At 39.3% G+C, this 12,907-nt stretch overlaps 2 protein-coding genes across 2 annotated transcripts in view; one reads left to right on the top strand and one right to left on the bottom strand.

The window, feature by feature from the left end:
- Positions 1-12,907, top strand: part of LOC104870928 (uricase) — a 100,487-nt gene that overhangs the window by 54,408 nt on the left and 33,172 nt on the right. The window lies entirely within an intron of this gene.
- On the bottom strand, positions 342-12,132 carry Dnase2b (deoxyribonuclease 2 beta). Its single transcript, XM_010636748.2, has 6 exons — positions 12,017-12,132; positions 9,030-9,207; positions 5,688-5,769; positions 3,231-3,392; positions 1,744-1,941; positions 342-682 (listed from the first exon to the last, which is right to left on the bottom strand). Exons 1-6 carry the CDS (start codon positions 12,127-12,129, stop codon positions 342-344), a joined length of 1,074 nt encoding a protein of 357 aa, XP_010635050.1. The 5' UTR covers positions 12,130-12,132.

The raw sequence follows: 12,907 nt of genomic DNA, 5'->3' as shown, positions 1-12,907 counted from the left end.
AGGGAAAACGTCAGGAATATCTTTGTGAAAAAATAAAACGTAATCTACAAAGTCGCCAGTCAGTCTATGAACAACTGGAGTTGAGTAGTCTGAAAAAGATGCTTTTCTTCTTATTACCTCTGTTCTCATTTTAGTTATAATTAGTTTATGATTATATACCATAAACTCAAAGTACAGGAATTTTCACTAATTAGACCATAAAATGTCAAATATGTTAAAATTATTTTATTTAGTGATATGCTGAGTGTATTTAGAAGGTTTTAATATGTAAAGAATGTCTAACAATATTAGACCCATTATCAGTGTTTCAGTGTTAATGCTTGTACCCACTTTGATCAAGTTTAGTCACAGTCCTCATAATACAAAACTAGTTTTTGAAATGCTTGATAAATATTCCGATTCTGGGTACAAATGAATCCTCCGCTTCTGAAGGCTTGCTGCTGGCTCCGATTTAGGTCTCCAATACATGTCCAGCGATTGTTAGTGCCCTTTTGGGAAATGCACCATTTGGCGTGGTCCTGGTAAGAACTGAAATGACTCTGTCGAGATATTTTAATGGCTTTGATATTGTAGACATGGTAAGGAAGGGAGCAGTTTGAAGGAAGCTCTTGTCTCTTTCGCTGCCAGGTTTCTGTTAGCAAGTGTGTCCTTAACTGTTGAGCCATCCAGCCTGCCAAGATGTCTAGAGTGCAGAAGGAGAGAGAGAGAGAGAGAGAAAGAGATGAGAGAGAGAGAGAGAGAGAGAGAGAGAGAGAGCGCTTTGTATTTACACTGAAATAAAACCCTGAAAATATTCTCAGGAACGGAAATTATCATTTACTCCTGATAGATGGATACCATAAGCACAATAACATAGTTGAAACAGTAGATTATTTCTATCCTGTTAATTTTTGCGTCTCTAGTGCCTGACAGGGTTTGGAAAGTAGTAGGCATTCAGTATATTGTATGCAAGAAGGAAGAAAGCAAACAAGCAAGGAAGGAAACAAGGAAGACCGTGAGTCACCTAGGCAACCACTGGTGATGGGGAGGACGTGTTTACAGACGGGAGAAATCTACAGCAAAGGAGCACCAAGCAAGCAAGCGAAGGCCTTCACCAGGCTTTTAGAAAGCAGTTTGGGGTTAAAAAGGAAAAACTGCGATATAGGGGATTTGGAATTAAGGGAAGATTTCTAGGCACGTTTCTTCATGCTACAAAGAAGGAACAAGTAGAGTGGGAACTCAAAGGAAAACAGGCAGAGAAGATCAAGTGGACAATCAAAGCAGTTGAAGGTTCCAGAGAACAGAGGGTGCATTGCTTCTGTTGGGGTGGAAGAACAGCCAGGAAAAGGCAGTGACGACAAATGACATCGCTGGAAGGGTGCGAGTGCAATCTCATGGTGGGACCTTAGTGATCTTTGTTCTCTCTGTTGGTGAAGGGCATGGTTGCTTAAAGAACTTGAGAAGGCTCAGAATGACTGCTTTAGGGATGGGAGAGGAGACACCTGTGGCCCCCCATACCTAGCAGAAGCTGAAACTGAGTGGTCCCTCGCTGTGTGATTGTGAGATGCTTCTGCGGCTAAATTAGCAAACCTGTTTTTCCAATGGAGCCGCAAATGTTTGAATCCCTGATTTTCCTTTTCCCTTTTATTCCTCTTTTTTTCCTTTTCTACATCTTTCCCCCTTAATAATCAGAATTTTTTTCCTGTAATTTGTAACAAGTCCAACAGCATATAGAGCATACTGTTTTATGATGGGCTTTCATACCATCCGGAAATGAATCGGATTTTGCAAAATGGAGGAAGCTTTCTCCTTGGGCTGACTGAAGTGTGGTAAGGTACCGGACTGGGATCTCAGATGGGCCGGACCTGGTGCACAGCTGGGGCATGTGGATGAGCTCCTGGTGAAAGGTGGCCGGGATGGAACAACCATAGATGTTTGGGTTGCAGACCAAGAGCTGAGAATCTGCATCAGTAAACAGTTAAGTTGAGAATTTAGATGCAAACAGAAATGCTTATTGATATTATAGATAAAACAAAAGGAGACACTCTCAAATACAGGCATTCTATTTTCTTTAAAGCTTTTGGTTAAACTATTTGATACCAAAATGCTTTAACTGACACCTGTTGAATACTTCCCACGTTCCATACATACATAGGAATTTTTACTGGGTTAATCCTCAGTCATCTTTTTAGGTAAGGTCTGTTGTGACACTAATCTCATTTTATAGATGAATTAACTAAGACTTTATGCCACATGCTCATGGTCATAAAGCTTGTAACTGATGGAGTTAATATTCAAACTCAGATAATCTGGTCTTGGAGGCCATATGTTTTTTCTCCTGTATGTACATATATAAAAGTAGAGAACTTCTTGTACTGATCGTCCAGTTTCAAAAACAATCAACTCCTCAGCATGCATACCTTATCTTTGTGCTGTTAGCTCTCTGTTACATGAACTCAACTGGGCTTGACTTAGGTGAGAAGCTCTGATCCTTCTCATAAGTTGGAAATTTTATGAGAAACATTTTATAAGTTTCCTATATCTGGGGGAGAGTTAGTTTTCACTTCTGTTTAGCAACTTCCTCAGTACAAAAAGGATTGGTAAAACAATATTCCTACTTTTCCTGCTCTCACATCATAGTTTCCTAAATATAAGTATTTTTTGCTATTTGAGCTTGAGATCTTAAAAGAAATGTATCTGGCTCAGAGGTGTCATGTTGGCAGCATACAAGCAACATTTGGTCTGCAGAATTTTTAAAAATAAGATTGAGCTTGTATTTTTAAAAAATCAAAATTTTACTCACACACACACACACACACACACACACTAGGTTTCCGGTTCCTCATGAACAATATAGAGATCTATAATCAGTAAGCCTGTATTTCTGCAGAGCCACAATACACTGTACTGAGGCCTTTGAAGGCATCCAGGGGAAAGTCAACACCCCAGTTTGTTATTGCTCCCAGAGCTTATTTAACATTTGTCTATTTCACCCATTTTTTGTGGTACTTTTCCTGAATTCTTTAGAAAATACTGCTTTTGCCTGACCAATTTCTATGTGTAACCAGTAAAAGAGGAACCCAGGACCAGTGAATGAACTTTCCCAGTGCCTCCTCGATGCAGAGCCAGAATTAGAATCTTGGTACCAGACATCTGTGAATAAAGTAACAAATGAAGTGATACATTTGTTAATATATTTCCCAATTTCTTTTCTATCATTGCTGTGTCCTTTTTATATACTCTTGTGTTACCTATTGTTTCATACTGGTTATATTTGAAAGTGATACAGATGCCACTTTGTCCATTCCGTCTTCCTGTGGATGGATAATCATAGCCTTCTTCAGGAAGTGGAGGAAATCGGGGAATAGAATGAATCAGCCAGAATCCCTGGATTTTGCTCCACAGCAGTAAACCTACCAAAGATACACTTAGCTCAGGTAAAGTAGAAAAACAAAGCTCCTTTTAAAGTAGAGTTCAAAGCTGTAACATTTAGGCCTGTTTGTGCTTTAGGGTAATATTTTATTAGACTAATTATCACAAAGATCAAATTTTTTTTTTCAAAAACTTCAAAAAACAATCAGGTACACATCAAAATGCCCCATACTGATAATAAGCTACCACAAAAGGGAGCCAGGGCAGCCACTCTGTGAAGAGTTAAGAGGAACTTTATGTTGAAGTTACAAGGAAGATTTGTTTTAGCAGCGTGCAAATTTGCTAACTTGGAATTTGACCTTGTTAAACCATACAGTCACCTGGCAAGCTTCAGACAGTGTCTTCTACTAAATAGCTATGCTTTTTTCAAAAGCCTGGTAAAACAGAGTTAAAAGAGAGAATATCAAATAAAAGAAATGTACTGGTAGTACTTTGTTTTAAGAAACTGATGCTCATTTATTAAACAAGAAACACTAAACTCTACACATCCAATGAAGAAGGCAAAGAGAAAAAAGGAAGCTGTTAAAGCTACCTCATTAATTAGGTTGAGAAAAATCTGTTACTAACATGAAAACCAGAAAGAAAGAAAATAAAAAAAGATTTTCATCATCTTGTGACATGACCAAAAAGAAAACCTTGTCCAATGGACATTTTCATCAAGATAGGTCTGGTGTGGTAGACCTTCCAGTTTGCCCATGAACATACAAACATAAAATTCATTCATAAAAACCACTCTGTGACCTAACAGAGCTGGATGACCTTTAAGTGCTCCCCTCTACCCAGATGAATGTGTTATTTTGATAAAATCCCAACCACCTCAGATGTTAGGGTATCTATTGGCAAGGGGAACTTCCCAGACTTGATATCGAACCCCGTTTTCTTTTTCTTAAAATTTTGCAGCAGCTATAGGGCAGAATAGGAGTGGTGGTCAGAGGTTGCTGGAGGAGAGGTTGGAGAATGTGGTACATTATAAAAATTGTTAAGTTCTGTGTCAATGGGGCATCAGGAGAGCACTTGACTAAATCAAAAGCTTTCAATGCTCATGAGCGTTTTATTTATCTATTTATTTATTATTGGTAGCAGGGATTGAACTTGAGATGTTGTGCTTTCAAGGCAGGCAGCAGAACCATTAAGCTAAATCCCCGGCCCCCTCAAAGCTCATGAACTTTGACAGCCATTACAAATTATCTTCTTCATCAGAGGCTACAAATTAGCAGTCTATGGGTCAAATGCAGCTCGCAGATATACTACTAGGCTTGCAGTGTGTTTTTAGAATTTTGAATTTATTGTGAATTTCTAAAAACAGAGGAGATTTTTCCACATATACTAATTTTCAACATCTCCTGAAAATGTGCAAATAACTGCCTCTTTTTGGCCTCAGGTGGCCCTCCAATTACCTGCCACTTAAGCCCACTTCACTTGCTGACATTACCCACCTGTCTCTAAAGGCATTTGAGCTTGGAATCTCCTGAAGAACATTTATTGCTATTTTTACTATTACTGTACTATTTGTGATATATTAAGTTGGAAAGTAGTCATAATAGCCATATAAAATGTTTTAAAATAAGTATTTTTTAAAGTAGACGGGATTAAGCATATTTATATAACAGGTATTAGAACTATAGATTTTTTTGTTTACCTGAATTTTGAGTTTTTCTGTCTACATACATGTATATGCACAGTTTATAAATAGGCAAATGACAAAATTTCTATGACAAAATTACTACACATAATTTTATGTAAGCAAATACATAACAAAAATTACTATCATATGAACAAATATTTAAAAATACATTTCAAAAATGTTTATTTCAGATGGAATTGCACTTTATGTAAAGAGTGAATTTTACTTGGTGTATTTTTTAATTCAATAAATCTAAAAAGTGTATATAGATAAATTTTGCATATACATATAGGCATATATATGAAATACAGAATTGCTGGTGTTTTGCACGGTTATTTATATATGTACATGTATGTGTGTATGCATGCATAGATATATATTATCTTATATTCCCAGTAGTCAGAACCTGGATTTTTGCTCCAAAACATATATATAAAAATTAAGAAATAAAATAGGATTTCTGAGCAGGGTTTGCCAAATCAACTTATGTAATTATTTTATAAACTGGTATGTAGAAATCATACATTTTAACAAGCCAAAAATACAATCATTAAAAACAAAAGCTATCTTTTTTAGAATGGAATATGAGAATACTCAAGATGAAAGGTCTAAGAAATCGCTGATTTCCAACAGGAAAGAGCTGTCACCATACCTTTGGTGTGGCCAAAGTTTCTGCTGTAACCCAAAGATTTAGGGCCTCCATCATTGTATAGTAGATAGGCTGTGTTGTTACTCTGCAGGAATATATGAAAGTTATAATGGCATAGATATCCTACTGAAAATGTTCACAGTGATGCTACCAGCTTCCCAGTCTGCAGTACAGAGCTTTCACTACTACACATGAGAAGACACCTATTCTCCTAATGGGCCGTTCCTCATCAGTATGAATCCCACTGCATATAAGAGCAAGATGGGCTGGGGGGAGGACGGATCCATGACAGGAACCCTGTGCATTGTGATCTGTCTGTGAGAGCGATGTTATTGTTTCTCCTGTTTGTTTTGCAATGAAATTTCTGATTAAGCAACCAGTCTAGGATAAAAGAGAGTGGAATTATTTGTTCAGAAAATGGGATAGGAACAACCAGCCAAGGATTACACCTGGGCTTTTCCCATTGATATTATAGGCACAGTGCAGAACGGGCTGTCAGGATCTGATTTCCTCTGTCCACTTCACACTTCACTGCCTGGTCTTGGCTTTGTATTTAATCAGGATTCCTCATTATCTGCTCCCCCACTCCCTCCCTGATATGGGAGGGTTTTGCTTCAATCCATTTCTCAGTGTCAATTTACCTTTTTAACTTGATATTTTCCTGTGAAGAGAAAGCGGTGAAATTTACTGTGTAATATTGGATTTCTTCCAGTAATGCAAAATCCAGTCAATTCTCCAAACAGCTAAATATCTGAGTCAAAATAAGGCTATTAATTTGATAGTGTCACGTTTTCAAAAAGTGTTTACATTTGCTCTGGGTGGTTCCATTTCATTTGTGACATAACGCAGTGACTTTTATTGAAGCCAATAGTGTTGATAGTGACAAAAAATCTCAGTAACATAATGAAAGCAGGAAAGGACAACCTATTTCCTTAAAAGAAGTCCTTTCTTTTTTTTCTCAGAAAAGTGTCAGTTATGAGTCTCTTGCAGTTACTTAATTATTTGATATTATCTAAAACATTTTTAAAATTCACAACATAGTCTGTATAGCATTCTTGGCTGTTGTGCTCAGGCATAGTCAGAAAAGTTAGCTGTTTTCTTACCCTTGTTTTCCATACAGAGTGGTATTTTTACCATTTTTTCCCTGCAGCACTCTGACAGTTATTCTATGTGCTGACATCAAATGTGGTAATGAGGCTATTTGTCTGCTTTGGGGATACAATGAGGAGCGACTTTGGGAAGATTTGATGAGGATCTTTATTCTCATAACAGATGAATTTTTAAAAATTTTAACCAGAATGTAACAGCCAAGATTAAGTGACTTGTGGTGTTGGTGGGAAGAGAGACTATTGATAAAGGAAAAAGATCCTTTAACACAAATGTCGAGTATTGTTTTGACTCTTGGATGTTGGAAAAAAATGGACATGTCTCTGACCTTAGTCTATGTATCAGGAAAACATAGGCAACTTCAATACAGTTTGGTCAGCATTATTATGGTGTGTGGAGGGTTCGTACTGGGAAAAGCAAAAGAAGAGAAATAATTCCAACATAACCTAGCCATTCACTTTGGTTATCTTGACATTTAAGATTTAAAATTAGTTGGTCTGATCTTGGATTCTACTCTTATAAGTTCATTTCTAGGTCAGGGACTGGGAAAATTATGTTCTTGTGGTCATTTCTGACACAGAGTTCCAGCTTCCAAAGAATGCTCAGTCTCACAGAGGTATCACACATTGCTCTTACGTGCTAATCAGACATGGAAGCCAGTTCTTTTTCTGTCATTTTCTTCCCAGAACCAATTACTCAAGGCATTGTGTGAACAGGTTTTATTGAAGGTAAGGAACATTGAATGATTTTACATCATGATGTCCCTACCTCAGTCTGCTAATTTCCCTCTGTTCTTCACACTTTTTAATTTCCTGCTTTTTTTCCACTTTTTTTTTTTAAATTTTGGAAAGCAGTTTCGCTCTTTCTCACCTAGGCTGTGGGGCTATCTTTGCGCCTCCTGAGATAATTATTGGTTTCTGCCAAGCCTAGAACAGTGTGCATCAACTAAGGTGAATGACACAGCCTTAATAATGTTACTTTTTTCCCTTTCCTGCCCCAGCAGTTCCATGATTGGGAAAGAAACATCATAAGCATTTATTTTCTCACTATTGGATTATGCTCCTGGTCTGAGTTCCTAGACTTGGAAAACAGAAGCAGCTGCAGGCAGTTTTCATTTTACATAATGGTTTGTGTATTCAAAACAGGGTTGTTGTTGTTGAGATTAAATAATTTTTAAAAGCACCTGGAACAGTACTTTGGCACATCACATGTCTTCAAAACAGCTTACAAAGTCACTTTAACTTTGCCATTTCACTTTGAAGGGTGCTCTTAATGGCAGGTGAATAAAATGAGTGTTATCACACACAGTGATAGCCCCCTGCTCATTTTGAGTAAATATACAGATACACATATACGGTAGTGCTAGAGGCTAAAACAGTCTTGGACTGATCACTAAATTGTTTGACATATGTAAAAGCCCGGCACTTTATGGGAACTGCATTGTTTTATACATTTGCTTCCCTGTAAGTTATTGTTAGGAAACACATGGATGAGGGGTGAGTGTAAGTGGATGTTAATTATTGCTTGATTTCACTCATTACCCCAGGCTGGAATGCAGTCCCTGTAGGACAGATGGAGGCTGGAATGTTGGGAGGCTGCCCACAGGAAGCCAGCAGGCCTGCTCAACCTGTGTCTCTGCCTGGTTAGCTCATTGCCTGATGAGTCCTGATAGCCCGTTTAATCTCCATTCAGGAAAGTTACTTGTAGGTCCTTGAAACTAGAGCCTTAGGTACAACCTACCAGTTTGAAAATGATTAAAAGGAGGACCCATTGGAACTCTACTTGGGTTGCTACCACTCATGAACACCATGACGTAAACAACCCATGATTCCTGGCATCTCAATCACAGGCCTACATCTCCTGTTAGCAGAAGGGGGCATTTCTTCCTATTTTTATCAGATGGATGAGTTAGCAAGTGCTAAGTGAATTGGCAGAGGTTTTGGCAGCAAGAAAACTCTGATATGCAAGGATTTTGTACCTTGCCCACTGATATCACTCAAGAATGCCAAGTGGAGTGTAGACTATGATGCGGTATTCCTGAAGGTCTTGTCCGGGTTGACTCAGTTGTCCTGGACAGGCTGTGAATTCATTTACTTTAAGTTGCTGGGATGCGGGGGTGGGGGTGGGGAACCTGGGTAGATGAGTAGGAAAAAGTCTTCCAAAATTGCTTTCTGGAAGTTTTAGATTCTGCTTTATGCCTATTTCTGTGATTCAAATGAATGGTAAACTGTAACTCACCTTGGAAGCATAGGCTTCGTGCAGCTGTTGTAAAGTCCTTCCCAAAGCACTCTTGGTGGCATTTATTAGCTGTTCACTCCTCCTCCAGCTTCTAATTGTGGAGTCTAGGTAAAGGTACTCTAGCCCAGGCTCTCTGCTGTCCTTGTTTTGCCTTTTGGGTAACTTATAGAAAATAAACCTGACAGAAGAAATAATTATGAATTGCTGTCATTTATCAACTGCTTTCCTGGTAGCTGTCCCTGGGCTAAGCACTGAAGTATACTTTCACTTACATTGATGAAGACCTTTAAGGGAGGGGATTTGCTCAAGATTTCTATACCCTTTTCTTGCTCCTCCTCAGAAATAGAAATGTGACACTGATGAGACACTTTCTAAGATATTAGGTGGCCTGGTGGCTGGGGTCCCTGAGGTAGAAGTCCTTAGATGCTGTTTCCGCAGTCCTTATGGCTTCAATGAGGAGAAGGATAAGACAGAGACTGGGATTGGAGGAGTCTTTGATTCTCTTGTGCTGTAAATACTGGCATTTTCATGTGTTTGCAGCTGCTCTCTGGGTATGACATTTGGGAATTTAGGGAGATGGGGGCTTCCTTGAGCTTCTAGCTGGTTTAAACCATGTTCCTTAGTTCAATTGATCAGAATGCATTGAGGATTTGGACCCAAGATGAACTAATTAAATAGGTCCTTTGTTTCCTTTTTTATTATTTCCAGTTTGTGTATCTCCTTTGGTGTCTCACAGGTAGGAGGGCCCTCAGAGTATTCAGGCGGCCTTACATCGCTTATCCTAGAATTTCTCAATGTGCTCCACCGATCTTTTGAGACAGATCCTTCATTGTTCTGGGAGTTGTTCTATGCATCTTAGGACCTTTGGCCTCTACCTGTTAGGGGCCATTAGTACTCCCAAGGTGTTACAATAAAAAATATCTTCAGACCTTTTCACTGGTACCTTGAAGGCAAAAATTGTGCCCAATTGACAGCTATTTGTCTGGCCATATATTTTCTAATAGCATGAACCCCCATAATTAACCCTTAAACACTCACCGTGAGCCAAACATTATATTATGGTGTAACAACACTCTTCCCCCAAGAACTTCATGTCAGACTTGGAAGTCTTACACTTCTATTCAAGAGAACTTTCCCTGCCCTTTTGTGACTCATAGGGCTAGGTCCTCACACGGGTAGAAACAGGCTTGGTGCTGACTTGATGGTCTCTGCTTTTTGCCTCTCAGTAAATGGTAGCAGCGATGTAACAAGTTACTTATGTTTTCTGCTAGATGTTCAGTTGTGGGAAAAGTAAATTTTACAGATTAATCACTGTTTGGTGACCCACTGATGAAGCATTTGTAGACCCATGTGCCATTGCTCACAAGACCATAGCTAGAAAGGTTAAACACGTTCTCTGGGTGACTGTCTCAAATGATGTGTTATCTGTTGTTAGCCCAGACTGTTTTGTGGAGATCCAGATAAACCTAAACAAAAATCTTCCTCAGAAACCTGCAAGTCCACATTTTTGAAACCAAGTTTATAGTGTTTTCCTACACAGCTGCTCATCCTATGGCATTTGAAAATGTATCCACACAGCCCCAGAAGCCAGAAACCTAAAAGTCTCTCTGTAACTTCTTTCACTCCCAGCGATTCACTCGTCACGAGGTAGTCTCAGAGTATTTCTTTTGTTTGTTTGTTTGTTTCCACTGCTGTCTCATTAGCTCAGATCTACAGGTCTTCTTGCTTGCAATACTAAAAAGTCTCGTTGCTGTCCATGACTCCAGATGGGTCTGCTTCAATCTAGCCTTTACCGTATAGCTAATGGGCTTCCTAAGAAACAAACGTGACATTACCTCATTCTCTCTTGAGGCTCTTCAATAAATACTTTTCAAAGTCAAGTTCATATCTTTCAGCCCAGCACATGAAGTCCTTCATGACCTGGCCCTCACCTACCTTTCTACCTTCATCTCCTGTTATTTTCCTACGTGGCTCAGAAGCTGCTGCAATACTAAAGCACCTGCACGTCCAAACTTTCCATGCTGCTCCTGGCCTCTGTACTAACCTCGTTGCTCCTTTATTGGCCCGAGAAGCCCTTGCATCTTGTTTCTTAGCTATTTCATTATTTTTCTTAAAACTTAGCTCAAAAACTTTCTTTAAAGAAGCCTTGTTGGCTCTGTGCTTCTCATGGCCTTATCTCATATCTGTGAGCTCCTCGAGGGTAGTGTGTGTGTGTGTGTGTGTGTGTGTGTGTGTGTGTGTGTGTGTGTCTTATATTTGTCAAAACTCAGGACAAGGCCGTGTAGAAGCTCTGAAACTGCTAGAGGATAGGCCGAGTGACTTACCTGTTTCTTTAGCTGGAAGTTCACACAAAGCTCGATGCTAACTATAACGGCAAACCTAAACATACTAATTAAAGAGTGAAAAAGGAATGAAAGCTTTAGGAGAATCTATGGCTACAATGCAACACTGTGTTTAGTCTCTTTGATACAAGAGGCCAGTGACTTTCTACCTACTCCAACCTCTGCTTGTGCCACCTAACAAACCAAGGTTAACCAAACAGTGCTGTGTGTGATCACGTCCTCTTTGTCCTCATAAAAAAGGGCATTTTCCAGTTTCAGAAAAAGGTCATTTGCCTTCTCTCCCTTAGCAGTCTTGACAATGATGCTGAAAAGATTCTGTTAGGAAAAGCCACGTGTAATTAAAGAAAATTGCCAACTGGCTGAAGTTGTGAGCTCAGTTCCACTTCTGTGGCTACCAGCTTTGCCCTGCTGAGGGCGGGATCATGCCCAGAGGGACTGTTCGGTCCTCCTCAGGGGGAAACACTCACTCAGAGCCAACCCTGTTTGGGAGTATAGCCCATTTGTGTGCTTTCGGTCTCTTTCTTTTAAAGCAGGAAGCAACTCAGAAGTTCTCTTGAGGAAACTCACAGCCAGCCAGTCTGCCTCACACACTTGTACTCTGGCTTTCTGTTTGAATATTCTAATCCTTGCATTTCATTTACCTACCAGTCCACGGCTTCGCCATCTTCATTTTTGCACGCTATTGTTGCTGCCTCCAGGACCCCAAAGAGGCCAAAGAAGGCCAAACCAAGGGTTGTTCTTTGAAGTCTTGCTGTCATTTTCTGTTTCCCTTTATTCCATGCCACAGCAGGCAACTTTCCCTAGAGATTTCATGAAGACTGAGTTTCAAGTCTCTCTCAGCCTGGCCCTGGCATTTGATTCCATTTACCTCTGCTGTTTGCTGTTCGCGAATTTTCAAAATTGGATGAATCCCACATAATCCTGTGATTCTGTTACAACATCCCAGCGTGACTCTGGATGCCTTTGTGATGCATTGTTGACTGGCTTTGCAAAGTCATCAAAAAGTTCTGGAGAGAAAAAAGGAGTGTGTGGTGTGTGTGTGTGTGTGCACGTGCGCATGTGTGTGCTTGATTGTGTGTGTAAGATTTTGTGTGTGTGTGTTTACATAATTAGTTCTTTGGAGTCAACATGGTGGGTGACATTTAGTGGAGATGGAAACCCCATGTTGATAAAGTAGATGTTGAATTAAATATATTTCTTGTTTTTCCCTTCTGATTGACTGTGAGTGAGAGCAAATACATATGATACATACATGACATAAAAATGGCAAAGACTTATGCTTTAATAATAATTAGGGTCTGTTACTTATAATCTCTAACTTAAGGGAATAATTGTGAAACAGTACTTTAAGGAGTTGCAAACTAAAAGCAAATTTGATTGTATTATTACCAGAAATGTTGACATATCTTTTCTGTCTCCCTGGTTTGGGCCACTTTATGTGGTACTTTGAAAAGACCTTGGTGTCTGATTGGCTGCTATACAGTCAGGTAAACATATTGACCATCTACTCTTCCAGTGAGATAAAAACCTTCACAA

Source organism: Fukomys damarensis, unplaced genomic scaffold (assembly GCF_012274545.1).
Source record: "Fukomys damarensis isolate Sample0158 unplaced genomic scaffold, DMR_v1.0_HiC HiC_scaffold_33, whole genome shotgun sequence".
NCBI classification, from domain to species: Eukaryota; Metazoa; Chordata; class Mammalia; order Rodentia; family Bathyergidae; genus Fukomys; species Fukomys damarensis.
Note: the sequence above shows the minus strand (reverse complement) of the source record. Positions and strands in the feature narration are given on the sequence as shown.

Coding starts and splice junctions, on each gene's coding strand:
- Dnase2b (XM_010636748.2), bottom strand. CDS start 12,129: ATGACAGCAAGACTTCAAAGAACAACCCTTGGTTTGGCCTTCTTTGGC. Junction 5,770..9,029: donor ACGAAGCCTATGCTTCCAAG/GTGAGTTACAGT, acceptor ATATTCCTGCAG/AGTAACAACACAGCCTATCT. Junction 683..1,743: donor ATCCGATTCATTTCCGGATG/GTATGAAAGCCC, acceptor TCTGCACTCTAG/ACATCTTGGCAGGCTGGATG.